General features: G+C 60.5%; 2 protein-coding genes across 6 annotated transcripts; both read right to left on the minus strand.

The window, feature by feature from the left end:
- Positions 1-2,688: 2,688 nt before the first annotated feature.
- Positions 2,689-13,434, minus strand: USP19 (ubiquitin specific peptidase 19). 2 transcript variants are annotated; one of them, XM_052646299.1, is made up of 27 exons: positions 13,265-13,434; positions 11,495-11,754; positions 11,188-11,226; positions 10,877-11,005; positions 10,658-10,791; positions 10,275-10,577; positions 9,938-10,154; positions 9,653-9,809; positions 9,494-9,565; positions 9,274-9,389; positions 8,952-9,172; positions 8,673-8,868; positions 8,463-8,596; positions 8,195-8,353; positions 8,000-8,110; positions 7,435-7,545; positions 7,252-7,353; positions 6,396-6,536; positions 6,180-6,298; positions 5,844-5,981; positions 5,435-5,748; positions 5,225-5,335; positions 4,917-5,133; positions 4,683-4,835; positions 4,426-4,586; positions 4,167-4,345; positions 2,689-3,187 (listed from the first exon to the last, which is right to left on the minus strand). In XM_052646299.1, the coding sequence occupies exons 2-27, from the start codon at positions 11,616-11,618 to the stop codon at positions 2,960-2,962; spliced, it is 4,086 nt and encodes a 1,361-aa protein (XP_052502259.1). In that variant the 5' UTR covers positions 11,619-11,754; positions 13,265-13,434; the 3' UTR covers positions 2,689-2,959. The 2 variants fall into 2 exon arrangements, with proteins under 2 accessions (XP_052502259.1, XP_052502268.1); XM_052646308.1 differs by lacking the exon at positions 11,188-11,226.
- A 203-nt stretch (positions 13,435-13,637) lies between these two features.
- LAMB2 (laminin subunit beta 2) lies at positions 13,638-25,778 on the minus strand. Of its 4 annotated transcripts, none has more exons than XM_052645735.1 (33): positions 25,706-25,778; positions 25,526-25,614; positions 25,232-25,404; positions 25,012-25,147; positions 24,856-24,929; positions 24,271-24,459; positions 24,110-24,173; positions 23,690-23,892; positions 23,480-23,600; positions 22,629-22,817; positions 22,258-22,437; positions 22,026-22,138; positions 21,696-21,775; positions 21,475-21,607; positions 21,137-21,295; positions 20,930-21,057; positions 18,821-18,953; positions 18,442-18,634; positions 18,221-18,364; positions 17,770-18,001; positions 17,523-17,686; positions 17,217-17,441; positions 16,908-17,125; positions 16,710-16,806; positions 16,244-16,616; positions 15,977-16,161; positions 15,663-15,904; positions 15,237-15,585; positions 14,711-14,918; positions 14,472-14,613; positions 14,213-14,383; positions 13,962-14,121; positions 13,638-13,880 (listed from the first exon to the last, which is right to left on the minus strand). In XM_052645735.1, exons 2-33 carry the CDS (start codon positions 25,611-25,613, stop codon positions 13,744-13,746), a joined length of 5,403 nt encoding a protein of 1,800 aa, XP_052501695.1. In that variant the 5' UTR covers position 25,614; positions 25,706-25,778; the 3' UTR covers positions 13,638-13,743. The 4 variants fall into 4 exon arrangements, with proteins under 4 accessions (XP_052501695.1, XP_052501566.1, XP_052501611.1 ...); XM_052645606.1 differs by having other exon boundaries at positions 14,213-14,389; XM_052645651.1 differs by lacking the exon at positions 25,706-25,778 and having other exon boundaries at positions 14,213-14,389; positions 25,526-25,692.
- Positions 25,779-26,552: the final 774 nt, after the last annotated feature.

The raw sequence follows: 26,552 nt of genomic DNA on the forward strand, positions 1-26,552 counted from the left end.
TTTAGGAGGTGCTTTGCCGCGGATCACGAAACAAACATAGACATGGCCCTTTGCTCTTCGACTTTTCCTTTTCAGCCCTGGAACCCTCGGGACCATCCCAGTTCTGTTCTTGGGAATATGTGAGTCCCTATCATCTTTCTGACGTCACAGGTTTGGAGTTGTCATGGAAACAGTTGAACAAAATGAAGCCCGGGAAATCCTGCCAAAGACTCCAGAGAATGTCTGAAATGGCCCATATGATGGGCCCCAGTAGTCTGACACTTCACTTCTTGAGCACCCAGCTAGGCACACACCTGGCTGGGAGGGACCTCAAAAAATTTTGTGATGATTTGGTTTAAAAATCCCCTGGGAATTCCCTGGTGATCCAATGGTTAGGACTCTGCCGCTCACTGGTGAAGGTCTGGGTTTTCGTCCCTGGTCGGGGAACTAAGATCCCACAAACCACACAGTGTGGCGAAAAACAACAACAACAACAACCTGTCATACTTAGCACCCTTACCAAAGCGTGAATGTCAGGAGAACCACAAGATCAGAGCTTGAAATTCATATTTAGGTGTTGGACGGGATGTTTCATCAAAGCTGAGATAAGGTGGGACAGAGGAGGAAACAAGAATAGGCTGATAGTGCAGAAGCAGCAGTAGCCACAGTGCTGAGGCTCACAGAAGCCTTGTGCAGAGGCCTGGCCCAGGGAACTGTCATGGGGCAGGCTCAGCAGCAGCAGAGCTATGGTCAGAGGTGGACAGAGCCTCAAGCAGTGCATCCAGCACATGCAGACCCCCAGGGTCCAGACACTTGGGGCTGCAGCCAGTGAAGGCCCAGGACAATCCTGTTGCAGCCCACACCTAGCAGACCCTCCCTCCAGCAGTGTGTCAGCACCAACACCCAGCTTGGCAATTCCACCATTACTGCAGGGCCTCACACCCAGCTCTCCAGGCCCCTCTCCATAACCAGTAACCCCACATGGTCCTTGTGCTATTATTCCAATAGAAAATAACCAACTCTGGTCACAGGGTTAGCTTTCTCCAGGAGCTCCTGCTCACTACCACCCCTAACTCCAGCCAAGGCTGAGGGCTACTAGCAGGGCCCACATGCTGAGCTTATCATAACACTGACCCCTCAGGCTTGGGGGCAGGGATGGACCACTGCGGTTGCAGGGCCCTGCCCCACCCTTCCCTGCCTTACACTCTTTCTGGCTCGCTTGAACACCTGCCTATGACTACTTTGTTGCTCCCCATCCCCCTCCAGCTGGCGTTACCCACTCCTAACCCTGTGCAGTTGGAGATGGAAGTCTCATGAGACTTGCCCTTGCCTTGCAGTATGTGTGCACAAAGGCAAGTGTGCTGGGACAAGCCTGCTGACCCACTGTGGGCAAACAGCCTGGGATACCTGCCAGAAGCCAAAGTCTCAGGGAATCAAGGGAGGAAATAGCCTGGCAGGGGCCTGCACCCTCCCTTCCACAGGAAGCCAGCCAAGATTAGCTCTGGTCCTCTCTGCCTATCCTTTTGGAGCAGGGCCTCCTTCCCCACAACCCAGTTTTTTTCCTGCTCTATTCTCCCAAGGGATCCAAATGTTTTGCAAACTACAGCAAAGAAAGACCTGAGAAAAGGACGGACTTCCCTCCACCCACATGTCCTTCCTGTTCCCCAATAAGTCCTTCCTGACCTGCTATCTGGTTGTCAGCCCCAGTGCCTACACCTTTTACTCCATGCTGTCAGCTTCTGGAGTTTCATGGGGTACAGTCCATCCCTTGGGTCTGAGGTACTGATGTTGCCAACCATAGCTGCCTCCAGGCAGGACTCAGAATCAGTGGAATCAAAGGGCAGAAGTCAGGCCCCAAACATCTGCTGGGACTGGGGGCTTGGCTTTATGACCCAAATGGCCTGAAATGGAACCTCATCATCTTTCCTCAGACCAGAGCACTTTACAGGATCTTTGACGCACACTCACTCACTCACTCACTCACACACACACACACACACACACAGCAGATGCTGCAAAGGGGAGGTGGCCACAGGACCTAGTGTATCACAGTGACTAAGTCTGCTTATTTGTCATTTATTTTTAAAATATATTTAAACAGCAGCAATCACTTCCAAAATGCAAAAAAAAAAATTACAGTTTTTTAGAATAAAATTATAACGTTTATAATGCGAGTGAGAAAGAACCGAAGGTACAACTGAGAATCAAACCACGCAGCACTGGGGGTGGCTGGAGAAGCCAAGGCCCACTGGTTGGGGGTGGGGGGTGAGGTCAAGGTGACAAGAGGTCCCAACCTGTGAGGCTTCCACCCTCAAATCATCCCCCCCAACTCCCCATTGATGAAGCCAGTGTCCTCTAGGTTAGAGAAGGAGAAGCGGCAAAGCGCTGGCCCTCTGGGGGGGAATCCCACAAGCCCAGTCCCCCCACCAGCCAGGGACCTGCTAATCGACCTCCTCCATGTTGCTGTAGGTGGGGGCTGGGCGGTCCACAGGGGGGACGAAGCGTTCAGGGGCTGTCCGCGTGGGGGCCACCTCGGGGGCCTGGCCAGGGCCTAGTCCCTGCAACAGAATATGAGGACAGGGGTTGGGGGCTGCCCAGTATGCCGCCTGGCATCCCGGGGGTGCTGGCTTGGAGCCCTAGCACCCAGGGGAAGGCCCCAAGGCAGGCGCAGACAGCAGCGGCGTTGAGACAGAGAGACGAGATCGGGCCTGAACAGTCTCGCTTTATTAACACTTTGAATACAAGAAGCTGCTTGGGTAGGGCTAAGCCCCAGGTCAAGGGTAGGAGCAGCAGGACAAATGGACAGACAACTGGACGGGATACCCACCCTGGGATGCTCTGCCCCTGCAAGAGCCACAGTCCCCACCCTGTCCCCTCACAGGCATCCACTGAGCCCCAAGTCAGTCCCCACCACAGAGGCAAGCGTGGCCTGGCGGGGAAGGTAGGTAGACCAGCTCACAGCAGCTGCCTGCCGATGAGCTCATCTCCAGGGGCTCTGGGATACCAGAGGATAGAACACGTTGAGCACAAGGGCCACCAAAGCTGCCACGGTGCCCAGAACAAAGTATCGGAGACAGCCCTCGTCTGGTGTGGTAGGGCCACGTGGCGGGGGGCCCACCCAGTCTTGGGGCCCCCAGGGACCCAGAGGCGCAGGCCCCTCGGGTACCGGCTCCTCCTCGGCCTCCAGCTCCTGCCAAATCCGGGAAGCCTACGGTGTGCGGAAACGGCCATCAGCGCCCAGGGCAGGGGTGAGTGGGGAGGGAGACCCAGTGTCCCTAAGACCCCTGGCCACAACAGTCCCACCCAAGGTAACTGGCGCTAACCCCCTACATCCCAGGTCAGGCGGCACAGAGGGCAGGCAGGAGCCAAGTGACTCGCCAGGTTGTTGAGACTGAGAGCACCATGACAGGTGAACCCTGACAGCATGGTGGCCTCAGGACACCCCGCAGTGGACACGCAGCTTCCTCACTGGGGTGCAGTTAGAGTTGGGGGTTAGCCAGTCAGTGTTTTAGCCCAGGCTTCCCACAGACGAGACTGGCTCGTGGAGGACATAACTGCCGACCCCAGAGTCATCTCCTGGCTCCCTCCCACCCACGTACAGATCCTGATCACGGTCTCAGAGTCTGCGCAAAGAGAGCTCAAGGGAGAGCAGCGCCAGGAGGAGACTAGTCCAGGAAAGAGTTGGGGCTGTGCCCACCAACCAGGCCTGGGACCCACATCAGCAAGAGCGACAGAAGATCGTGAAGGCCCAGCAGGAACAGATGCCCACCTCAGAGAGGGGGACGGCCACACAAGGCTATGGCCTGCTGGCACACCCCTGGCCTGAATGCATGTCAGACCTCAGGGACAGTCATGAGGGAGGGTCTGTGGGCCACCGTGTGGGGAGCAGCAGAGGGAAAGGTGGGAGTGTCAGGTACAGTCCATCCACAGCCCGGTGAAGTCTGTAGCAGCTCCTGGTCTGTATGTGATGCACACACCAGTGGCCACGTGTTGGTGCGTATGTGCCTCTGTGAGTGTCCCCACAGCCGGTAATGGCTCTGGCTAAGGCTACGATGTAAGGGAACCCCATCTGCAGCTTAAAAAGCCCAGGGCTTTAGGGGCTGAAGGAGAAGAAGCTGTGCTCTACGCGACCCCCCACCCCAACATCTGAGAGTTGGGCCCCCCTGTGAAGCCTCCCTGTGCCTCACCTGGCTGGCAGCTGACTCAGCTACAGGGCCCAGGTCAGGGTGGTGCTCAGCGTGACCTGCCCGGGGGGGCCTCTCCACGGGAGAGTTCCGCCGGCGGTAGAAGAGGACATAGGCGTAACGCGTCACCACCTGGCTCTCGTCTACCGTTGTCACCGTGCTGTCATCGAACAGGCGCCAGCCTACGGCAAGGCGAGGAGGGTGTGAACAGGACCTGCGCCACCGCCCCTCCCGTCCGTCCTGTCGGCGTGTGTGCCCTCACCCACGTCGCTGCGCTGGCTGCTGCGGTCGTTGGGTAGGCGTGCACAGGCAGTGTAGTGGCCGCCGATCATGCCCCCGTAGTGGTTGATAACGGCGTACAGGTCGTAGCTGGGCAGCTGCTCCTCTTTCTGACCGATACAGAACTTGCCCAGGTCCAGGTTCCTGCGGAGCCGGCCCGAGAGCGGTCAGCTGGTCAGCAGGTGCCCCTCCCTGCCGCCGCCACCAGCCCTGACTGCAGGCAGCAGAGCCCTGGCTCACCGGACGGGGAACTCCACCAGGTCGTTGATCTTGTCACGCCAGATGAAGCTACGAAAGGAGAAGCGCTTGAGCTGCACAATGAGCACGTTGGGCAGGCGCCACAGCAGCAGCTGCTTGGAGGCCTCGCGGTGCTGTTTGCACTGAGGGCAGTACCTGTGGGGGGATGGGGCACGGTCAGGGGCGGCAGAGCGCCCAGCGCCCCCGGCCCCCACCTGCCGGCCATCCTGGCCTCACCAAGCCTCCTCCGGTGCCAACACCTCCGGCCGTGTGAAGAGGTTGAGGCACTGGTCCAGCGTGAAGTGGCCAGCACGGGCAGCCTCACCAGCAGACCCAGGGTCCTCAGCGCACTCCAGCTCCTTGGAGGCCACCAGCACGAACTCCTGCAGGCGCTCGTTGTTGCGCCAGACCAGGGCCAGGCTGCAGTCGTCCCCCAGCTCCAGTGGGACGTCTCCTAGAAACGGGCAAGGAGGGGAGTCATGCAGCTGTGGAGAGCCACCAGCCCAATCCACGCCAGGGCTTCCCCGCCTGACGGCCTCAGACACCTTTGTCCTCTAGCCGCTGCTCTCGGTTGGATGCATCAATTCTGTAGATGAAGAACTGGGGAGTGTGGGCACTCAGGGCTTCACTTGGGTGTTGGTACCCGGGCACAGCAGCTGAGAAAGGACATGATAATCGGAGCTCTCCTGTCTACCAGGGCCTGACCCAGCTCTCCCCTACCTTCCCTACCCCAGAGCCTTTCAGCAGACTTTTACCTTCAGGCCGGGACACCCTCTCACCAACAGTCAAGGCGCCAACTTCAATGGGCCCACTGGCCACCATCTCAGAAGAAATGCCGCTGGTACTGGGTACAGGGCCCCGATCAGGGGATGCCCATGCCCGGGAGGCCCCCGTGTCCCCCTCAGCCACAGGGGTCACCAACTGGAGCTCTGGTGGCTGAATGGGGTCCCTGTCACTGTCCCCGGCCTCCAGGGAGCTAGTGGAGAGTAGCGTGGTGCAGCCAGGGCCCTGGGACTCCAAGGCCATGCGGCCGGGCTGGAAGGGCGGCTGGAACACACTCACAGAGTACCTGGCGACGGGCCGCAAAAGCCAGTAAGAATCCAGACCAGCATGGCCGGCGCCTCTGCCTTCCACCCCACCTTAACCCAGCCCCTGGGCACTTACCGGGCATAGCCCTCTAGCAGCTGAGCAAGACGGGCGTAGGTGAGGCGTGAGGCAGGGACACTGACCAAGAAGGGGTAGCCGATGTTCTCGGGGCGGCAGAGGCCCTTGTGGTCAGGCCAGTGGGTTTTCTGACAGAGCCTGGAAGGAAAGTGGAGGGAAGAAGGGGGCTTCAGCCCAACCTCTGCACCAGGGCCAGCCCAGCTTCCCCAGGGGTCTGGGAGAGTGACAGCAGATGGGGGCAGGTAGAGAACTTAAGACACCCAGGCTTTACGTGAAGAAGAGGGAGGGTGGCAGGTGGAAGCATGAGTAGGGATGGGGCAACATGGGAGTCCTCACTGGTTGCAGTAGCCCACGCGGTAGCACCGGGTACAGCGCTTCAGCTTCTCATCCTCTGACTGCTGCTTCCGCTGGCAGGCTGCACACTTGGAGATGGGAATGCTGGGCACCTGGGGACGCTAGGGTGGGTGGCCTGGTTCAGTGAGGGCAGGCGGGACAGGAAGGCCATCCCCGCCCCCACCAGGACCTTGGGTCAGCAGAGTGGCCCCTACTCACCTGTTGTACCTCTAACACTACCACGCGCTCCTTGGCCAACTCTGGGGATAGCAACTCGAAGCAGAGGAGTGTGTCGGACGGGGACACGGTGTCCAGTGAGTGGGAGGGCAGGAACACACGGTGGAAGCGATTCTTAATCACCTGGGGACAGAGAACACACAGATCTGATGTGAGGACGAGCACTTCCCCTAGCCCTGCTCCAAACCACAACAAGATCTGGCCTTGATCTTGGGTCAGTGAGGACTTGTCGGGGTAAGAAATATGTGCCTCCACTGGCAGCAGCCTTAGTGCCCAATGGAGTAAGGAGCCTGGTGCATAGAGAGGATGAAAAATCAGGATTGGGACAGCTATGAACCATACCAGATCTCCACACCAAGGGCCTCAACCCTGCTGTCACCCCAGTGGGCCCTGTGGAGACTGCAACGTGGTTACTCTGGAGGGGCCACCTTCCAAGAAGTATGCCCCATCCTCTGCCCCGCTGAGGAATAGGACACTGCCAGGCAGCAGCAACACAGATTGGGGAAAACAGGAGGGAGAAGCATGATGCAGAAGAACCAGAGCTGGGGGATGGCTAGTCCTGTGGCCCAAGCTCCTTAGCTGAAGAAGAGCAGCAGGGGGCCAACACCAAGAGGGGAAATATATCCAGATGATGGCAGGGAACTGAGGGCACCTCAGGTGCATCGCCCAAGTGTCTGGTTCCAACCACGCCTCACCCCACAGCACCCCACCTATCTGTGCAGTCACAGGCACGTCTGAGTGGACACATACAGATGCTAACAACTGCACACATGTATCTGCACGCTGCGAACAAAGACACACATCCCTGTGCATAAAGAGCAGGGAAGGACAGACACACCTCCGCCAGACGCAGGTTCTCAGGCTTCACATGGACACTCTGAGATAGGGAGTCCAACACTTCGCTCGCACTGGAGTTCTCCTTGCTGACGCTCACCAGAAACTGGTGACAAGAGGAGAGAGTCCGTGGGGGAGGGAGGCCAGGGTCTAGGCCGTAGCCCGGATGTACGGGCCAAGTTCTCACCTTGATGGGCTTGCTGTGGGGCTCCCGGGCGAAATAGAAGACAGGGAGAACCTTTTGCTTCTGGGGCAAGGGCACCGGCAGGTACAGGAATGGGTCAAAAGTGATGGAGACCTGCAAATGCACAGGTGCCACTGGGTGGCCACAAAGGGAGTGGGGGGCAAGCTGCTGGTGCTCAAAGCGGCGCCCGATCAAGGCCTGGGGATGGCTCTCGGGCCTCACCGCCCAGCCTCAGGCTGAGAAGGCTGGATGGACCAGGAGAACCGGAAGGAGAGAAAAATCCCTGTTTCTGACGCTGGAGGCCTGCTCCACCAGGCCCCTCCCATGTGCGTTTCCAATTTTTCCCATGCCCACTCCATCTCAGGTCACCCAAAGAGCGCTTTCCCTTCAGTCAGGAAGCCCTCGCAGCCTGACCTCTGCAGCCCACAGGGCCTCAGGCCTCCCCCAAGCTTCTTTGTCCAAACTGTGCCCTGCAGCACCTAAAGGTACCTGTGCCTCTGAGCCCACTCTGAGTAGGCTAACCAGGACAAGCTAGGGGGTGCCTTTCTTTCTAGGTAGCCTGTCACACCTTTGCACACACGGGGCACACCAGCTTCGACTTGTACTGGCCCTGAAACAGGTCCACGATGAAGGAGTCATTCCGCATCTTGTGCCGCTGCCAGGCTTCCTCAGCCACCACCTGAGGAGCAGAGTGGTGAGGGCCGAGGAGGTCCGGGGGCCGGGACGGAAAGGACACAGGCGCGCCTCCGCCCCCAACTCTGACCTCATCAGGCCGCCCATCTGAGTCCACGGTCTCCGTGTAGGGCTTATTTTGAATGCGGTTCAGGTCCTCGTGCAGCCCATCTAGCAGGAAAGCCATGAACTCCTGGGCATCGTGCTGCGCGTAGCCTGTGAACTGGCTGGCCTTGCTTGCCACGATGGCCTGGATACAGGGGCAAGGTGTGAGCCTGGAGCCCCAGCACCCACCGTGCTCCCGGCTGGCTGGCCCTCCCCACCCTCTCCAGCCAAGGGGAGGAGTGGCCACAAATCACCTTTAACTTGGAGGGCTGGAAGGCATGGTGGGTGCCCTTCCACAGCGCCCGGAGCAGCACAGCAAAGCCGATGGCCAGACGCCCACCAGTCCCCAGCGGGTTGTTGTAGTTGATCTCAGCCTCGAAGGAGCGGTCTAGGGACAGCAGCCCAGCAGAGACGTGAGCGGGGGCAGGTGGCCCCTGTCCCCGGGCTCCAGGAGCTGCTCTCACCGTGGAAGAAGTCACGCAGCTCCCGCGTGTTGGACAGAGACTGAATGACGCTGTTCATGAAGCAGGTGTTGCCTAGATTGACGAGGCCAGTGAAGCCCGGCAGACACACCTTCTTCTCTTCCTCCTCCTCTTCCTCCACGCTGTCTCCACTCACCGGGCTGTGGGGCATTGGAGGCACCATACATGTGGGTTTTGGCTGTGGGAGCAAGAGAAGCATGAGAGAGCAGCCCTGAGCTCTCCAGCCTCCAGCCCTGGCCCTCTGCACCCCGAGATTCTCACCGACGCCAGGTGTGGCTCTGACTTTGCGGCTACATGCTCCATGGGGGTGCGGGTGGCCACCCCATCGAGGCCTGTGTCCTCAGATCGAGCCTTGGGTTTCTCCTTCTCCACGGCCCGGGCTTCCTCCTGGCCCGTCAAGGGATGAGGTGTACCTCCCGGTGGGGCTGAATCCAGGGGGGATGGACCTGTCGGCACGGCGACCTTTGCACCACCCACTGCACCTTAAAAAGGGGGAATGGGGGGCTGGTGGTTAGCAGCATGTGGTAGGGGGTGGGGGTCCAGGTCCCAAGGACCAGGCAATGAAGGGAGCTCGTGGGCAGACCTCGTGTAGCCGGGGCCTCCAGACCACCCCAGCGCTGGCTCTGCCGCTTGCGGAGGCAGATGTCGATGCGCGAGGCCGTGAAGCAGAAGGTGCACTGCTCGGGCTCGATCAGGTTCCTGCAGGGGAAGGCTGTGCTCAGGGCCTCCGGTGGCCAGACAGCCCAGGGACGTGGACTGCAGGGCAGCAGGACAGGCACAGGGCGGGGCTGGGCACCACCCACCTGAGCTTCACCTGCCAACGGAAGATGGTGTGGGGTCCGCAGCCCGGGTGCAGTCTCAGGAAGTTTCCGTCCCTGCAGGGGTAGGGCAGGAGGAAGAGCATGAGAAGCACTGCCCTGCCTGAAGCACACTGTCTGCCCCGGGGCTGCCCACCCACCCACCTGGTCTGGAAGATAAGCGTGAAGTCCTGCTCACGGAAGAGCACTCGAGAGGTGTCCCTGCGGATTTCTTTCACGTATACGTGCACCACCACTGAGTCCGGCCCCTTCTCATACGAGTCATTCTTGACAAATGCCAGGTTCACCGTGGACTCGGGCTCTATATTGAGACCACAGCTCAGTGCCACTCAGGACAAGTTCCAGCCTGCTCCTGTTCTACTCCCTGCCCAGCCACTCACCCACCCAGCAGCTCGAGCTCGGCCTGCCCAACCCCAGCCCCATCTTTACCATCCACCAAGGCCGGAGCATCTGCGGCCACTGCCATCTCCTCCTTGGAACGACGGTCCTTCTCAGGGTCTCTGCTCCGGGCCATGGTAGGGGACACTGGGTCGCTCCTGGGGGCTGCTGCCTTCTTTCCTGTCAAAAGTGCTAGATTCTCCTCTGAGCCCAGGAGGCAGGTCTGGGGGGTCAGTGGTGGTACACGGAGCTGTTCCTCAGCCTCAGCCTATTCATGGCGAGATCATGGGCAGGATCAGCCTTGGGTCTGGCAGGCGGCTCCCTCTCCACTGGAGTCCACACCCTTCCCCCTCACCTCCCAACCCCCAAGCAGGCACTCCACTCTCACCTGGGTGGCCGGCTCAGCCAGGAATTGGGGGGCATCACCCTGAGGCCCAGGGCCATCTCTGGCCCCTTCCCCCTCTGGCCCTCTGCGGAGATGCACGGCCCTCTTGGCACTGGGCCCTGCCTGGGCCCCAGGACCAGCCCCAGCGCCTACCTCACCACGGCCCTGGGCCCGCTTCTGGTTGCGGGCCTCCTGCTTAGCCCGCCGGGGCTCAGGGCCTGGCTCCAGGGCAATGGGAGATGGCTCCTGCCCATTCTCCTGGCACCGCAACCCTGGCACCAACTCCTGGGTCCCTAGAGGTTTCTTCTGCCAGAGATATAGCAGTCAGGCTCTGTCAACTACACTGGGGATCCCTGCCTCTCCCCTCCCACCACTCTGGGACTTACCAGCAGAGAGGGCCACGTAAGCAGAGGCACCTTCTTGGGCAGTGACAGCTGCAGGAGGCCACCTTTGCGAGCCTGCACTTTGGTGCAAGAACTCTCTATTTCGGCATAGAAAACACCACCCCACTGCCGACCATCTGGCAACAGAGTGGAGGAGTCAGCTGGGGCAGGGGATATCAAAGGACTCACATACACTGCTGGCCTCGGAGCAGAGGGACGTACCTGGGAGCCGCAGCACACAGTCCGTGTCTGTGAAAGCAGCATCAACTTCCTCCAGCCGCACGGGACCGGTTCCCACGCGCAGCTTGACAATGACCTCATCAGCACTCTGCCTCCAATCGAGCCCTAAGTCTATACAGGGAGTAACCAAAAGATTGTGAGGGTCTCGGTGAGCTTCTGGTGAGTATCAGCAGGTACCGGCCACCAGCCCTACTGGAACTGCTCCAGACCAGGGGTATACCCCTGTGGCGCCCACCACCCCTCTCCCACCAACCAAAGCAGTCTAGCATCCAAAAGGCCTACTCTTTACCCACCCTCTTTGGTCTGCTCCTCCCGAGGAGTGAATGCTGACCCTGACAACAAAGGCAAGAACAGGGAAACGAAGATGGACAGGCAGCCTCCGAGACTCGAACACCCCATCAAACACCATGTTGAGGACTTCAGTCAAGTACTACAAACTTCAAAGCTGATGCTGTACCCAGCCTGCCACTGATCCATCTCTCAGCATCAGACGAGGACGGAAGGAAGAACAAAAAGAGTCGTCTCCCAACCCCCCATGTATATGCTCAATAGGAAGGGAAGAGGAGAAGGCCCCAAAGGCTCCAGGAATGCCACTCCCACCTCTCCTAGGATCGCCGTCCTTGCTCTCCTGGTTTGCTCGATCCTTCTGCTTTTTCTTACTGGTTGCCTCCTCCAGTCCTGGGGGCCCTCTCCTTGGGCCTGTGGCGCTGGCCCCACCAGACATCTTGAGCCGCTTGGTCGACAGCCAGAGTGCCCCGGGGTCGGCAACGGCGTCTGGGTCAGGGCTACGACGCTTTCTTCCTGGCCCAGCTATCTTGGCAACTCTTTGTGGACAAATTCTCCAGCAAGGAACAGACAGCCTAACGAGAAGGGAACCAGTGATCACTACCAAGGGCCGGAGTTTGCTCCCTGGTTACACCCAGGGCTAGGCAACCTAGGACATTTCTAACCCTCCAGAGCAGTGTCTCTCCAATACCTGAGGCAGTCGTGGCTACTCCTAAGGGGGAATAAATAATGAACGTAGGAGCAACCACTTCTGGCTGAGCCTCCTAGATGCTGCCACACAGACCCACAGAGAGAGAAGCCTCACTGAGGAGGAGCCAGGTCAGGGCAGCCATGGCCTGGGACCAGGCTCCTTCATCAATCTGGAGATGAGCCATGGCTCCAGCCCACAGGGCTGGCGCTCTGAGCAGGGTGCTCACTTTTCCTTCACTCTCACTGGCTGCTTAGTCACCACCCGAGAAGTAGGAGGTGGAGGAGGAAGCCAGGAAAGGAGGAGACAGACAATTAAACAGCAGGAGGACCAGGCATTGTAGCTGAAAACAGGCCCAGCCCAGGTGCTACCACTGCCCAGGCACGGTCTTCAGGTTAAGGTGCCCCACCTGCCACATGACAGGTTCCACCCTTCTCTGAACCTGGTACTATGCACTGCTTGCTTCTGTTTTCTTTTTTCCCTGTGTCTGAAGAGATTTTGCTCTCCAGCTGCTGTCCTACACTGAGAGGATCTTGCAAAAGCTAAGGTGAAAAGGGTATTCAGATGTCACACTTCCCTTTCAGCAATATCCCCACCTCAAGGCGCCCTGAGGTAGAGACTGAAACAGACATTATCCCCTTCCTTCCCAGGTCCGCCCCCTCATCAGCTCTGAGCCAGAGACTTCTACCCAGTTTCCCACAGACCCACAAGGGGATTCTGGGCTATTTCTCCACCCAACATAAAGTTCTCAAAACTAAGATGAGGGTGGGGATGAAGAAGGCGTGTATTAAGGACCCCTGGCAGACCCCAGCACGGCCTGAGACAATGGCAGGACAGATAGTGACCAGTCTGTGTTCCCCAGTGTGAGTGTGTGTGGGGGGATATGTCGGGGGCGGGAAGAGATTCTTCAATGGGTCAGATGTGGGACTGGTGGGCTGGATCTTCAATGACGACAGATTCAGAGTCGACGGATGGACATCCTCCGCCTCTTTGCTCCCAGGCCCCAGCTGAAGGTCGCGTCCCTCCCCTATCCTCTTGGGACGTTGAGCAGGGAAAGGGGCTGCCTAGAGACCCAAGGTAGCCTAATCCGGCCTCGCCGGGTTACTGACCACAGACCAGAGCCCCAGCCGGGCTGCGACCCAGTTCCAGCCTCCGAACCCCGGGCCCACCACCACCTCCTCCAGGAAGCCGCCCTCACTCGCCGCCAGCCCTCTCGGAGACGGCCGGCCGGCCAAAGGCTGAGTGTAACGACCCCGCCTGCAGCAGTGGGCCCAGCAGACCGCCGGACTCGAGGGGTGGAGACTGGACGGCCCGTGACCTTGAACAGGCCGCCCCGGGCCCGCGTTGCGGCCTCCCCGCTCCGGCGCGACAGGCGAGCAGCGGCCAGCCCCACTCACCGAGCGAGGCCGCCGCCGCCGCCGCCGCCAGCCCTCTTCGGGCCTTGGCAACCCGCTCTCGGTTCCGGTTCCGGCGTCAGGTCGGTTCCGGTTCCGGCGCGCCCCTCCCCCGTCCCGGCGCCGCCGCTACCACCTCAGCTGCTTGTTTTGTTTCGACTTCCAGTTACGGCCGCGGGTGGCTGCACGCAGGGCCGGTGACGCACATCCGGCGGGAGCGGGCACGCGGCGCCGGGCAGCTCCGGGGGCGGGCCGAGCGGAGGGGGCGGGGCTCCGGTGCCTGGGCCTCGCTGGGGCCTGGCGGGTGGCCGCCTCTACAGACTCCTCCCAGAGACCCCGCCCTCCCCAAATCAGAGTTCAGACCACACCCGGGAATTCACACTGGTTTATTGAGGGGGGCCTTGCCAGGCTGAGGACTGTTCATGCACAGGCGATCATGCGTGCGGGGTGAGGCCAGAGACCGGGGTCGCCTCAGGCAGGGGTCACTGGCAGGTGTTGTAGATCTGGACCTGTAAGTTGATGGCCTGAAGCACGCTGCGCATCCTGGCCTCCAGCCCGTCCAGCTGAGCCGCTTTGCCCTCCAGCGCCCGCTCGTTCTCCTCATAAGTGCCTTCCAGCTCTGGCAGAGACGGGTTTCAGATGAAGGGTCCTTCTCCCAGAGAGCCCCACCTTCCTGGGGCCCTCCCACCCCCATCCTCACCTTGCAGCCGCTGCAGCTTGTTCTGAGCGGCCTGCAACAAGCCCCGAGCCTCGTCCCGCAATTGCTCTGCCCGCGCCTGCGCAGCCAGCACACCCTGGGCCTTGCGCTCAGCCAGGGCCCTCACTGTCTGGTACTGGTCCCCCAGGGGGCCTTGGAGCAGCTGTGGATGTAGAGGCCGGGGGCTGGGTGGTGGCCCAGTGGAGGCCCAGCCTCTATCCCCAGCCCTTCCAGCCCGCTCTGCCTCAACCCACCTGTTCAGCTTCCCGGGCACGATCCTGGGCACTGCCAGCCGTTTCTTCGGCACTCGAAGCTGCCAGGCTATTCCCTGCTCGCTTCAGTTTCAGAGCCTCCAGGAGACCATCCAGTTGCTGAGCCCTCTCACCTGCAGAGCTCAGTGCCTGCTCGGCACCTGCCATCCTCTCCTGCACCTGCCGTGGGTGAGCCCAGGATTAAAGGGGTTTATGAGGTGTGCTCCTAACCTTGCCCCACTGGTGTCCAGGGAGGCCACACCTGGTGTAGGGTCTGCTCTGTGTCCTGTGTGTCAACCACTGCCCCCTGGATGGCACCCTGAGCAGCACCCTGTGCCCGCTGGGCCTCCTCCAGTGCCGCCTGGACTGTCTCTGCCTTCTGTTTCTCACCCTCAGCCCGGCTCCTGGGGAAGAGAGGGAGTCAGAGCCTGCCAGTATCAGGATCAGGTGTCAAGGAGGGGGCGATGGGGGTGTGGGAGGGTCCAAGGCTGGGGATCAGACCGTGCCCTCCGTGCGTCGTTCAGGAGCTGCTCGGCCCGGCGCACGTCTCCCACAGTGCGTGCCAGGATCGTGTCCACATCTGCCAGGCTCCGGACCCTCTCTGCGATCTCACCCGCCAGCTGCTGGATCTGCTCAGGTGATGCTGGGATGGAGAGTTCTAGCACCCGGGTGGCCACCATCTCAATGCTATCAGGGTCAGCCCCCTCCTCTATGGGGACACAGGCAAGGGCTTAAGGTCAGAGCTTGGGCACAGGGACACGAGCTGGGGGTATGGACTCAGAGACCACACATGGGGTATGGATTTGCTAGCAGGCAGAAGGATGTAACCACAAGGACAGGACTCTACATGGGACACAGACTTGGGGCCGTGGACTTTGGGATGACATAAAGGCAGGGCTCGGGGTCCACATGTCCTGAGTCCCTGCCCATTGGTGGTCACAAACACAGGTGCCATGTGGGCTCTGACTCAAGTATGAACACAGACACAGGGGAAACACCATGTGGCCTGGGCCACAGGGAGGCTCACGGCTGAGGAAGTCCTTCACATTCTGGATAAGTTGCCGCAGTTCCTGGTTGGCCTGCTCCACCTGGCCCCTGGACGCATTAGCCTTGTCCAGGGCTGCCTGGGCCCGCTGCTGGGCCTCGCCTGCCTGTCGACGGGTTTCAGCTACCTGGCTGAGGATGCCACCGCCTTCTGCCAACGCCCGCTGCAGCTCTGCCTGTGTGTGGCGGGCCCGACCCAGCGCCAGGTCCGCCATGGCTGCTGCCCCACTGCAGCTGAGGCCCCCACAGCGGGGCTGCCCCTCCTCGTCCCGGCAGCCGGCACCCCCACAGGGGCTCGTAGCACAGGGCGCATCTCCTGGGGACCCACACACCTGCCAGGCACAGAACAAGTCAGGGCTGGGGGAAGAAACAGCCACACCCACATGTCCCACCCCACACTGAGCCTTACCAGTTCGTTGATGCCTGTCAGACTCAGGGCGTGGGTACGGGCAGAGAGCTCGCCCAGGGCCCGCTGGTTGGCCATGTGCCTGCGGTTGAAATCCTCCCTCCGGGCAGTCATCAGGGACTCTGTCCGGTGCCGGGTGTCTGCTGAGTTGCTCACAGGGCTGGGCACTGTCAGGGCCGACATGTTGGCACGGTGTTCTGCCTCGGCAGACAGGCTGTGGGCCTGGCGGATGCTGTCATAGGCACCTGAGTTGGGCAGAGGCGGGCAGTCAGCTGAAGATCCACCCTGACCCACCGCCTCAGGGGTCACCAACTCACCCAGGAAGTTTGAATGCTTGAGCAGGTCCAGATGCTGGTTAAGCTGCCGCAGCGTGAGATTAAGCGCAAGCCCATCTCGCTCTAGACTGCTCAGTGCGTGGTTGGCATTGAAATTGTCATCCTGCACGTCTGTAAGCTCAGCCTCCAGCCGGGTCAGGTGCTCCGTGGCCTCTCCGATTTTGCGCCTGTGTGAAGTGATACAGAATTCAGCCCTGGCACACTGGGCCCCTGCCCCATCCCACCACTTATCGTCGGGCTCGTCCGCACCGCAGCTCCTTGGTGGCCTCCATGAGCTGTGCAGTGGAGGCGGCGGAGGCGTTTCGGGCACCCACGATGCCCTGCACAGTGCCCAGCTTCTCCTGCAGGTGCCGGAATCTACTCTCAAAGGCGCCCAGCACGCCCGTCTGCTGCAGCTCTTGTGTCCACTGCTCCAGGCGCCGTGTGCGGGCCACCAGATCCTGCACCACGCGGTCCCAGTCCCCAAAGCACGCGTGGCAGGGATGGCAGGTGGGAAAGACTCCCGAGAAGCCACGGGCACACTGGTCACAGCGCACACCAGACACGCCAGGGCGGCAGCTGCAGTGGCCCGTGGAACGATGACACTGAGGTGTATCTATCCCACGAGGGTCACAGTCACAGGCTGTGGGCAAAGGACAGACCACAGGGTCAGGGCGCCAGTGGAGTATCCTGGGAAGCGCCCCCCATCTACTCTGGCCCCCTCTATCCCCCTCACCTCGGCACTGCAACCCAGGGTCTCCCCAGTGGAGCTCCTGGCACTCAGAACAGGTCTGCCCACCAAAACCAGCACGGCAGTGGCACTGTCCTGTGAACTAGAGTGGGAACAGGCAGAGATCAATCAGGGGCAGAGCCTTTGAGACCGGAGGCAGGCAGCTGGCCCCGCCTACCCAGGGATCCACAAGAAGTGCCCTACTTCGTTGCAGGTGGGGCCTCTGGCTCGGCTTGGGTGGCAGGCACAGGGCTGGCAGCCACGGCCACTGGTGAGGTTCCAGAAGTTGGGGGCACAGCGGTCACAGCTCAGGCCCTGGACGTTGGGGAGGCATGGGCACTGCCCACTGCTTGGGTCACAGTTGCAGCGGTCAGTGGACGGGCACTGCCGGGGATCTGTGCCCAGCAGGTTGCAGGTACAGCCTGTGCCAGCCGAGATGGGGACACCAGTCAAGGGGTGCGTACCAGTCAAGGGGAGCCCCCCCCAGTGGTCCCCTCCCATCCCCACACTCACGGTGACAGCTCTGTCGGGCGGCCTGCCCATGGAAGCCAGGCTTGCAGTGGGCACAGCGCGGCCCCTCCGTGTGGTGTAAGCAGCGCAGGCATTGCCCCGAGCGGGGGTCACAGGCATCCGGGTCCGTGGGGTCAATGTTCCCACTGCACTCACATGGTTGGCACCCGCCGCCTGGCCTTGATGGGTCCCCAAAGTGCCCAGGGGCACAAGCTTCGCATCGCAGCCCTGCCCATGGTTGGGGGGGGAGGCGTGAGTGCTCAGCCCAGCTGCTCCACCCTGGTCCCGCGCCTGCACCTCCCCACTCACCTGTGTAGCCTGCCCGGCAGTGGCACACGACCTGCTGCGAGTACCCATCCCTGTGGCAGGAAGTAGCGAAGTGCCGCCGGCTCCCGGGCCCTTCGGGGCAGGGGCAGGGCCGGCACTGGCCCCCGTAGGGCAGCCGAGGGTCCCCATGGAAGCCAGCAATGCACCTGCAGGGAGGAGAAGGAAACGCTGCATCCTCCTTGAGCGGCGTGCCTACCCACCTGCTCGTCCACAGCTGCTCCAGGCTCACCTTTCACAGTGCTCACCCCCAGTGTGGTCCCGGCAGCCGAGGCAAGCGCCAGTGTGGGGGTCGCACTCGTCTGCGTGCCCGTGGCAGACACAGGGCCGGCAGCTCGGGAACCCCCACTGGCCCCGTTGGCAGCGGTCGCAGCGAAGCCCAAATGCACCAGCTCGGCAGGGGCACTGCCCACTGGTGGCGTCACACAGGCCGCTGAGCGCCCCCTCAGGGCTGCACTGGCAGGCTGGGGGCAAGGCGGAGATTGAGCCAGGGAGGGGCCTTGAGGGGAAGCTGGGTGAGGTCAGAGTGGAAGCTCAGGGGATGGAAGAGAAGGTCGAGTGATCAGGGATGAGGATGTGGGGTCTGAAGCCAGAATGAGATGGAAGAAGTAGCGCCAGAAGAAGGAGGAAAAACAGTAGTGGGGCTGGGGGCAGACAATTGGAGGGATGAGGCCGGTGAATACCTTGACAACCCGTCGGGCCAAAGCCATAGTAGCCGGGGGCACAGAGGTCGCAGCGGCGCCCAACCACTGCAGGTTTGCACCGGCACTGACCGCCATGGGGGTTGCACTCGGAGCTCAGGGAGCCCTGGGGGTCACACTGACAGGCTGTGGGGAGAGGGAACAGGGCAGGTCAGGCTGAGCCCCCACACCTCCGCCCCACCAGCCACACCACACACACTCACGCAGGGCTCCATTGTAGAGCAGCGTGGACAGGCTGATGAGGAGGGGGGCGCAGGCCTCGGAAGGAAGGGGCTTGCTGGGCATCAAACCCTCCTCGTGGCAGCGGTAGCGTTCAAAGGTGGCCCGGCGCTCCAGAGAGGCTGCGTCACCCCCACTAAACATCTCCAGCACCAGGACACGCGGCAGCAGCACCAGCTTGAGAGGCGAGCAAGGAAGAGTGAGGTTCAGAGCCTGGACCACGTGGAACCACCAGGACACTAAGTTTGGTTCCCCTCCAGACCTGCCTGTTCCATCCCCAGCCCCATCTATCTGGCTACCACTACAGGACCCAGCCCGCAGGCCCCACCACCTTGGCAGGTGTGGGAAGAGGGAGGTGTTCACCGAGTCAATGAGTAGGCTGGGTCCGGAATAGGTGGCCTCAGGCTGGGCACTTCCTCCTGTTCGCACCAGCTTGAGACGTAGCTTGTAGGAGATGCCAGGCTCCAGGCAGACAGGTCTGGGAAACACCATGTGCCTGGAGTAGGGGAGGACAGGTATGGGGGTCACCCAGGGTTCCCGTATGCATCATCTTGGGCCTCCCCACGCCACACCCAGCAACCAAACCACTGGCCAAGAAACAGAATGTGCTGGGCCACAGACAGCTAACAGCCAGGCAGAGAATCTGTATAGAAGATTCCCATAAACGTGCCTTCACTGGGATCATTGCTTGTGCTGAAAATACTCCATGTGGCCTTGCAATCCCACAGCATTTCCCTGACACAAATATTCAGTTCAGTTCAGTCGCTCAGTTGTGCCCGACTCTTTATGACCCCAAGGACTGCAGCATGCCAGGCTTCCCTGTCCATCACCAACTCCCAGAGCTTGCTCAAATTCATGTCCACTGAATCAGTGATGCCATCCAACCATCTCATCCTGTTGTCCCCTTCTCCTCCCGCCTTCAATCTTTCCCAGAATCAAGGTTTTTTTCTGAGTCAGCTCTTCACATCAGGTGGCCAAAGTGTTGGAGTTTCAGCTTCAGCATCAGTCCTTAATACTTTCCAGTTTTCCCCCCATGTCCTTTTTACGCTTCCTCCCACCTCCACCTCCAGCCTTCAACCATGGCTCCTCTTCACCAAGACTGCATCACCTCGCCCTGCCCCAGGTCATTCCCAGCAGCTTCTAAACCCACCCTAGGGTTCTTCTTCGATCCTCTCTGGAAAAATCTTTACTCAAGATTCACGTCTCTCTCAGCTGCTGCTCTGTCTTTGTTCTCCTGCCCAACACAGCCCTAAAATGTAACCATAGTCACTGCGTCCACTCTCTAAGCCTCCCACTCCCGGGGAGCTTGTGCCCCAACATGCCATGCAGTCGGCCTGTCCCAAGGTCACCGGTGACCTCCCTGTAGTCAAACCCAGTGGCTACTTCTCTATTCTTATCTGCTGAGGCGTCCAGCAGCATGAAGTGAGAACAGTACGCCTGCCTTCCTCAGACACTCTTCTCAGCTTCTGGGACCTTGTCCAGACTCCTGACTTCTCCCCATCCCCCAGCTGCTCCCTCTCTACTGGGTTCTAGCACTAGAGTACCCCAAAGCTTGGTTCTGCTCCTCCTTCCTTTTTCTGGTCATTTAATTGAGAACCACCTCTTTACGGACGAGTCTTACATCTCCAACGTGAGCCCTCCAGTAATTCCAGACACACAAATCCAACCACCCCTGGCCTCGGCCCCTCATGTCTCAGCATCTCAGAAGTGCTCCCCGCTAGGTCTCCATCTCAGAAAAGAGCCCATGCCATCCAGATGCCCAAGCCCCAAGCCCTGGAGTCACTTTTGCACATTTTCTCCCTTTCCTACATGTCTAAGCCGTCAGCTCTGCCACCAGAACCCTATGGAAACTTCCTCTCCTGGCCGCCTCAACTGCTACACCTGTGTCCAGCCTGCTGTCACTCGGCTAACTCAGTAACTTCCACCAGAGCTCCCACCTTCCACCTGGGCCCTTTAGGTCTATCCCCCACTGGGAAACTAGAGGAGTCTTTGTTAAATGTAAAGTTGGCAAAATGTCCATAGTGGGTACAGCCAGGCTCATTATGCTATTCTCCCTGCTTCTATGTATTTCTATTTTTACATGATGAAAAGTTTAAAAGAAAGTGATTTTTAAAAAAAGATCCACGAAACAAATATGAACCCCCAATATAATAAAAACCTTAATCAGGCCAGTTACATCCCTGCTCAGAGCACGCTGACACCCTCCCAAGCCCCTACAGGCACCCCCCCTCCTGACACTGAATGGGCTCCCCTCAATTCCTGCCTGGCCTCTGGAACTTGGGCCCCTGAAGGAGCAGGCCTGCTTCTCTCCACTTCCTTCCTGTGAGCCGCACCGTGCCCAGCAGCACCGGCAAACAGCAGCCAGGAGGAGCAGGCACTCGAAGGAAAGGAGGAATGAGCAGATGGGAGCGGAGGGCTGACCCACAGCCCGCCCCCCCCAACAGTGGTAGGTGCTCCCACTAGCATCCTCACCTGCTGCCTGGCCGCAGGGTCCCTGGGATGTGGTCGTCTTGGGGCAGCACGTGCCCACATGGGCTGCGGGCAGACACAGGCCCTGGACGCTGCACGGTTAGTTCCATCTCTGCCCACTGCTCTGGCACCTGGGGGGGCACAGGATGATGGAGGAGGTGCTTCCACGCGCAGAGGGTGAGCTCTGGGTTAGGTGTCGCAGGATCTGACCTGGGGCTCCAAGCGCAGCAGCACGTCGTAGTCCATGGCTCTCGGTACAGAGGCCACCACGAACTCCAGCACCTGGCCTTCCCGCAGCCTAACAAAGCCCAGGCCGGTCCAAGATGGAGTGCCCCCAGGGGTCGCCAGACGCTCCACCACATCGAGCACCTGGGAGGCAATGCAGCCGGGGGTGAGGGGCTCTTCTGCCACAGCCTGTCCCCAGGCCCCAGCTCTCCAGTGGAGGTCCTGCTCAAGGCAGACACCCTCCCTCCACCAGGCGCCACCCTTAACCTGGCCTCTCCATCCAGTGCCAGCCATGCCCTGCCCCCAACAGTGCCCCCCTTTACCTGCCCCTGGGCTTCCTCAGCCTCCCAAGTTATGTGGTCGAGGAAGGGCCGGAAGTAACCGGGCTGCACCTGCTCGCAGCGTCGCCCCACCATGTGCTGGCGGCAACGGCACTGACCCGTGGCCTCATTGCACCTGGGGAACACGTGGTTACTCCAGAGGATCCGCCATCCTGCCCAGGATCCTCTTCCCACTCACCCAGGGCCCCTTAAACAGCACTCACTGGGGATCCAAGGCACCACCGATGTCGCAGTCACACGGACGGCAGCCGAGCAGGTCGTGGCTCAGCCCCCAGTGGCCAGGCTGCGGGACAGGAGGTTGCTGAGGGCCCGAAACAGACTCCCCTCTCTGCCCAGCAGAGAGTCCGATGATACTCTCAGCCTCTACACTCCTTGGGGAAAGCATGGCCCCCAGACCACTGGCTCCCACCCTTGGCCTCTCACCCAAGTTCAGGTCCTAAGCCCTCAGCACCCACCCAGGGGGCCATGGACACCACCCCCCAGCCCTGTGCTCTGAGGACAAGTGCAGAACTCCGGCCCCCCTCCAGTCGCACCAGGCAGCGGTTGCAGCCCTGGCCGGTCACCAGACGCTTGCAGAAACAGGCTCCACTGTTGTGGTCACAAGGGGTGGCCCCCGGCACCGTGCCCCGTGGGTCACACTGACATCCTGCAGGGAAGGAGATATAAGCACTGTGGGGAGCTGGGGCAGTGCTTGTGTCCAGCTGAGTCAAGGGTAAGAGGTGCAGGGTCAAGGTCAGGACTGGAATCAGGACAGTAGGCACATACGCTGGCAGCCCAGGGGGTTGCTGGCACTGAGTCCAAAGAAGCCATCGCGGCACTGCTGGCAGCGAGAGCCTACCACGTGTTCTTTGCAGCGACACTGGCCCGAGACCAGCCCCAGTGCAGGGTCATCGTGGGGATCACAGCGGCCCCCGTCTTGGGAACCCATGGGGTCACAGTCACAGGCTGGAGGCACAAAGAAGTGCAGGGTTATCCTAAGCCAATGAGCCCAGCACCAGTCAAGCCTCAAGCCCCACCCTAGATTCCCAGTCTGGTCCCTCCACCCCAAATCTTTGCAACTTGGCCATAGTCTGGCACATCCTCCGCTCCTAACCGGGGGACAGACTTCCTGCTCTGGGGTTCGGTTCCTGCCTTACAGCGGCACACAGCAGGGTCGCGCAGGTCCTTGGTTGGGTCCCGGTAGAAGAAGGGCCGGCAGAGCTCACACTGGTGCCCGGCTGTGTTGTGCTGACATCCATCACACACGCCTCCACTCACGTTGCCAGATGCCAGGTATATGGCCATGTCGAAGTGACAACTGTGGGCGTGCCCGTGGCACTCGCACTCTTGGGAGAGGGGAAGGAAGAGAGGGCAAAGGGACCGTGCCCTGAGAGGAAGGGACTTAGGGGTCCCCAGTGCCACCTTAGGTCCCTGCCACTGGCCAGAATTTGTATGTGGGGGTTCGGCTTTCTACTGGGCCCCTCATCAGAGCAGGCTGTTGAGAAGGGTTGAAGGCATCCCTGGGGGCATCAAGACCAGGATGAAAAGTGAAAGTGTTAGTTGCTCAGTCATGTCCGACTCTTTGCGACCCCGTGGACTGTAGCCCACCAGGCTTCCCTGCCCATGGAATTCTCCAGGCAAGAATACCGGAGTGGTTTGCCCTTTCCTTCTGTAAGGGATCTGCCTGACCCAGGGTCAAACCCAGGTCTCCTGCATCGCAGGCAGTTTCTTTAACCATCTGAGACACCAAGGAAAGCCCCTTCACAAATCTTTGCTTTTGGCCATGCCTCATGGTTTGCAGGATCTTAGTTCCCTGACCAGGGATTGAACCCAGGCCCTAGCAGTAAAAGCGCTGAGTCCTAACCACTGGGCCACCAGGGAATTCCTTCCTGATACCCTTCAGACACAATCTAGGTGTCAGAGACTTAACTAACCAGCTCTAGGATGTACCCAGGGCACAGCCAGGCCACAGAGTTTTGGGGCAGTTGGGGGCTGGGGCCTCACTCACTCTTGCAAGCATGACTGTGGCGGTCTTCAGCTGGGTGCCAGGGCAAGTCGTGATAGAAATCCTGACACTGCTCACAGTTAAGGCCGCGAGTATTGTGTTTGCAGACGCAGGCCCCATGCACCTAGCAGGGTGGGCAGACGAGCGGTCAGCATGGCCCAGCCGGGCCCGCCCCTGCCCACAGCCCAGCTCCAGCCAGCTGAAGGCCCTCACCATGCCCTCAGCGTGGGCTGGTGCCCCTGGGGCGGGCGCACACTGTGAGGCGTGTCCGTAGCAGAAGCAGTTGCCACGCACAACCAGCTCGTAGAGGGCGTAATAGTACTTCTCGCGGATCTCCCGCCGGGGGTCCAGCAGGTTGTCCCCAAGTGTGTGTAGCCGTGTCAGGTTTACCCGTAAGTTGGTGATCTTCAGCAGGTCTAAGCAGAGGGAAGAAGATTGGGAACCCACTGGCCCACACCCAACCGGGGGGCTGAAGCTGCCAAGGTCACCTTGGGAGACCTCCTGTCTCTAGCTGTATGAGCTAAACTGGACTTGGCACCTGCCCTAGTAAACACCCAAAATAGCTCCTGAGGCCCCAAACAGTCAGTAGCCGGACTCTGGGACTGTGCCAGGCTCAGAGAAGGGAGCACTCACTCTGGATCCGTGGGCTGTAGGGGTCTGGAATGGGGATGGCAGGGTCCAGCACCCGATAGATGACCTGGGAGGGCATGGAGGCATTGCAGACACTGGACCTGTGTCCAAGCGCACGCCCACCATGCCCTCTCTCTGCCCCAAGCCCAGAGGCCAGCCCTCACCTCGCCTTCAGTGGATGGCTCAATCTCTGAGTAGCGGGACTCACAGACAACATCGTCCCAATGCCGTGGTGGGGCTAGCGGGACTCCAGGGAAGTCTGCCGCACAGTCATAGGAGAAATAGCGGTACACGCGCCACGTGCGTCCAAAGTCAGCCGAGCGCTCCACCAGCATGGCAGCGGGGCGAAACGTCTGGGTGGGGAGCACGGCTCATCAGCGGGCACCAGGACCCAAGTCTAGCCCAGGCCTGTCAAGAACCCTGTCCAGCTGGGGCCTGCTCTCAAGCAGCTCATGAAGAGGTGGGGTGACCATAGGGAGCCAAGAAAGAGTCGGGAAGGAAAGCCACCCCGAGTGGGGAAGTCAGGAGCCCCAGGGAGACAGCGCCTGACCCAGCCTGGGACTGGGGCAGCGTGTACACAGGCCTGGAGGTGGGAGGCAACAGAAGCTGTGGGAGGTGAAAGGGCCTCCCATCTAACCAGGGCACAGCATATGAGTACACAGAGGCTGAACTGAAGATCTGGGACTCTGTTCATGGGCACTGGGGAGCCAAGCAGGGTGCTTCTAGCAGGCTCCCAGACATGCGGGCACCTTGAAGGTCATAATGAGGTGCGTGAAATGGAACTCAGCCTCCAAGTCCAGCTGGATGGTGACCACGGGGACACCTGGGGCAGGAGTCAGAGGTCAGGGCCTTGAGGCTACTTGGTGGGGAGCCCTGCTCCCCCAATACCCCACCCGCTGCCTCACCATTCTCTGACTGCCACCAGGCTGCCCGGCGCTGTGGGGCGAAGCTGGTAACTACATTCTGGATGCGATGGCTGTTTGGGTTGTCTCTGGCAGAGAAGGGGCGCCGGGAGTCACACAGAAAGCATTTCTTCTCATCCTGGGTCGGATCAGGGTCAGGGTCAATGTCTCAGCCACTGCTAGTCCATCCTGACTCGGCCCCCCACCTGCACCCCAGTCCCACCTGCAGGTGACTGACGATGCAGTAGGGCTGGGGGCCGTGCAAACCACAGGTGGACGAGGCGGTCAGTCTGTCAGCGCGGCCCACCAGCAGGTCGCCTGTGGCAGGGTAGCAGCTTCCCCGAGAACAGCTTGGCACATCCGGGGCTGGGGCCTGGGCCAGGGCGGTGACCAGCACTGGGAACAGGGGGTCAGCTGGTTCTGCTACACTACCCCACTCCCCGAAGCCCCTGATCCAGCTACCCCAGGACCCACCATCACATCCCATCCCCGCCAGGCCTTCACCAGGCCCTCTCACCGCTCAGCAGCAGGCCCAGCTGAAGCTGCCAGGGCCCAGGCTGTCCCAGCAGGTCCCTCCCTCGTCCCCCTGCTGCGACCCACTCCATCCTGAAGACGAGAGGAAGAGGATGAGGGGGGATGAGAGGTCTGGGGCCCGTGCCCTCCTATCCCCTCCCTTGGGGTCCCATGTTGACTCTGCCTGTGTGGGTCCTTGGCTGATTCCCCACTCGGTCCTCTGTCGGTCCAGCGGTCCCTCCACTAGCTCGGAGTCCAGCGACTTGGAGCAAAGTTGGGAAGTGTGGCAGGAAGTAAAGCATGGAGCGGATCTCGGACGGGAGTGCAGCATCGTACAGAAAACCCCTACCTCTCTGGGAACTCTCACTCTAGAAACTAGACACAGACCGGCTCACCTGTAAACCTTTATTGTGCCCCCAGGCCCAACTCTGCACAAAGCCAAGGGAACACTAGGGTTTGGGGTCCTAGGCCACTACAGTTCAGGGACACACCAAGTAGGGGTTGTGGCATAAGCCAAGGAGAGGAGTGTGATCTTGGGGACCTCAAGGAGCCCATGGAGACAAGCCTTTGTCCCCAGTGTCATCGGTGCTATGGGCGTTTCCATCAATTAGGCTTTTCAGTCCCAGGGCTCCAGCATCAGTGGGGCGGTGGAAAGGCACACTCGGGGTGCCACACTCCCCTCTTCAGGGACTGTGAGAAGCTTTAGGACAGCCTGACCGGAAGGACAGGACAACATAAGGGTTTGGGAGAGGTGGAGAAAGACCATCCCCTGTCCAGGGTCTCTGCCTCCCCCAGGCACTACAACAAGTAGGCATGAGAGGAACTGTTTCCTGGTATGAAAAAGGGAGCTGGGCACCGACAACAGACCAGAGCGGTAGCGAGTGAATCCAGATCTTCTGGCTATTCATCCACTCCGGACATTTTGGCCCGCCAGGAGCGCCCGGATCCGGGCTTGGAATGCGGGCTGCCGGAGCGCGTGCCCCACCCAGGCCCCTGGGACCTCGGCAGGGACCAGACTCTGGGGTCTGTAG

The sequence above is a fragment of the Budorcas taxicolor genome, chromosome 1, assembly GCF_023091745.1.
Source record: "Budorcas taxicolor isolate Tak-1 chromosome 1, Takin1.1, whole genome shotgun sequence".
NCBI lineage: Eukaryota > Metazoa > Chordata > Mammalia > Artiodactyla > Bovidae > Budorcas > Budorcas taxicolor.

Coding starts and splice junctions, on each gene's coding strand:
- USP19 (XM_052646299.1), bottom strand. CDS start 11,618: ATGTCTGGTGGGGCCAGCGCCACAGGCCCAAGGAGAGGGCCCCCAGGA. Junction 8,111..8,194: donor CAGATGGGCGGCCTGATGAG/GTCAGAGTTGGG, acceptor TCTGCTCCTCAG/GTGGTGGCTGAGGAAGCCTG. Junction 4,836..4,916: donor TTGGCACCGGAGGAGGCTTG/GTGAGGCCAGGA, acceptor ATCCCCCCACAG/GTACTGCCCTCAGTGCAAAC.
- LAMB2 (XM_052645528.1), bottom strand. CDS start 25,495: ATGGGATGTGATGGTGGGTCCTGGGGTAGCTGGATCAGGGGCTTCGGG. Junction 22,438..22,628: donor CGACCCTGCTGTGTGCCGCT/GTAAGGCAGGAA, acceptor TTGTGCCTCCAG/CCTGTGACTGTGACCCCATG. Junction 21,058..21,136: donor TGCTGCGCTTGGAGCCCCAG/GTCAGATCCTGC, acceptor GTGCCCCCCCAG/GTGCCAGAGCAGTGGGCAGA.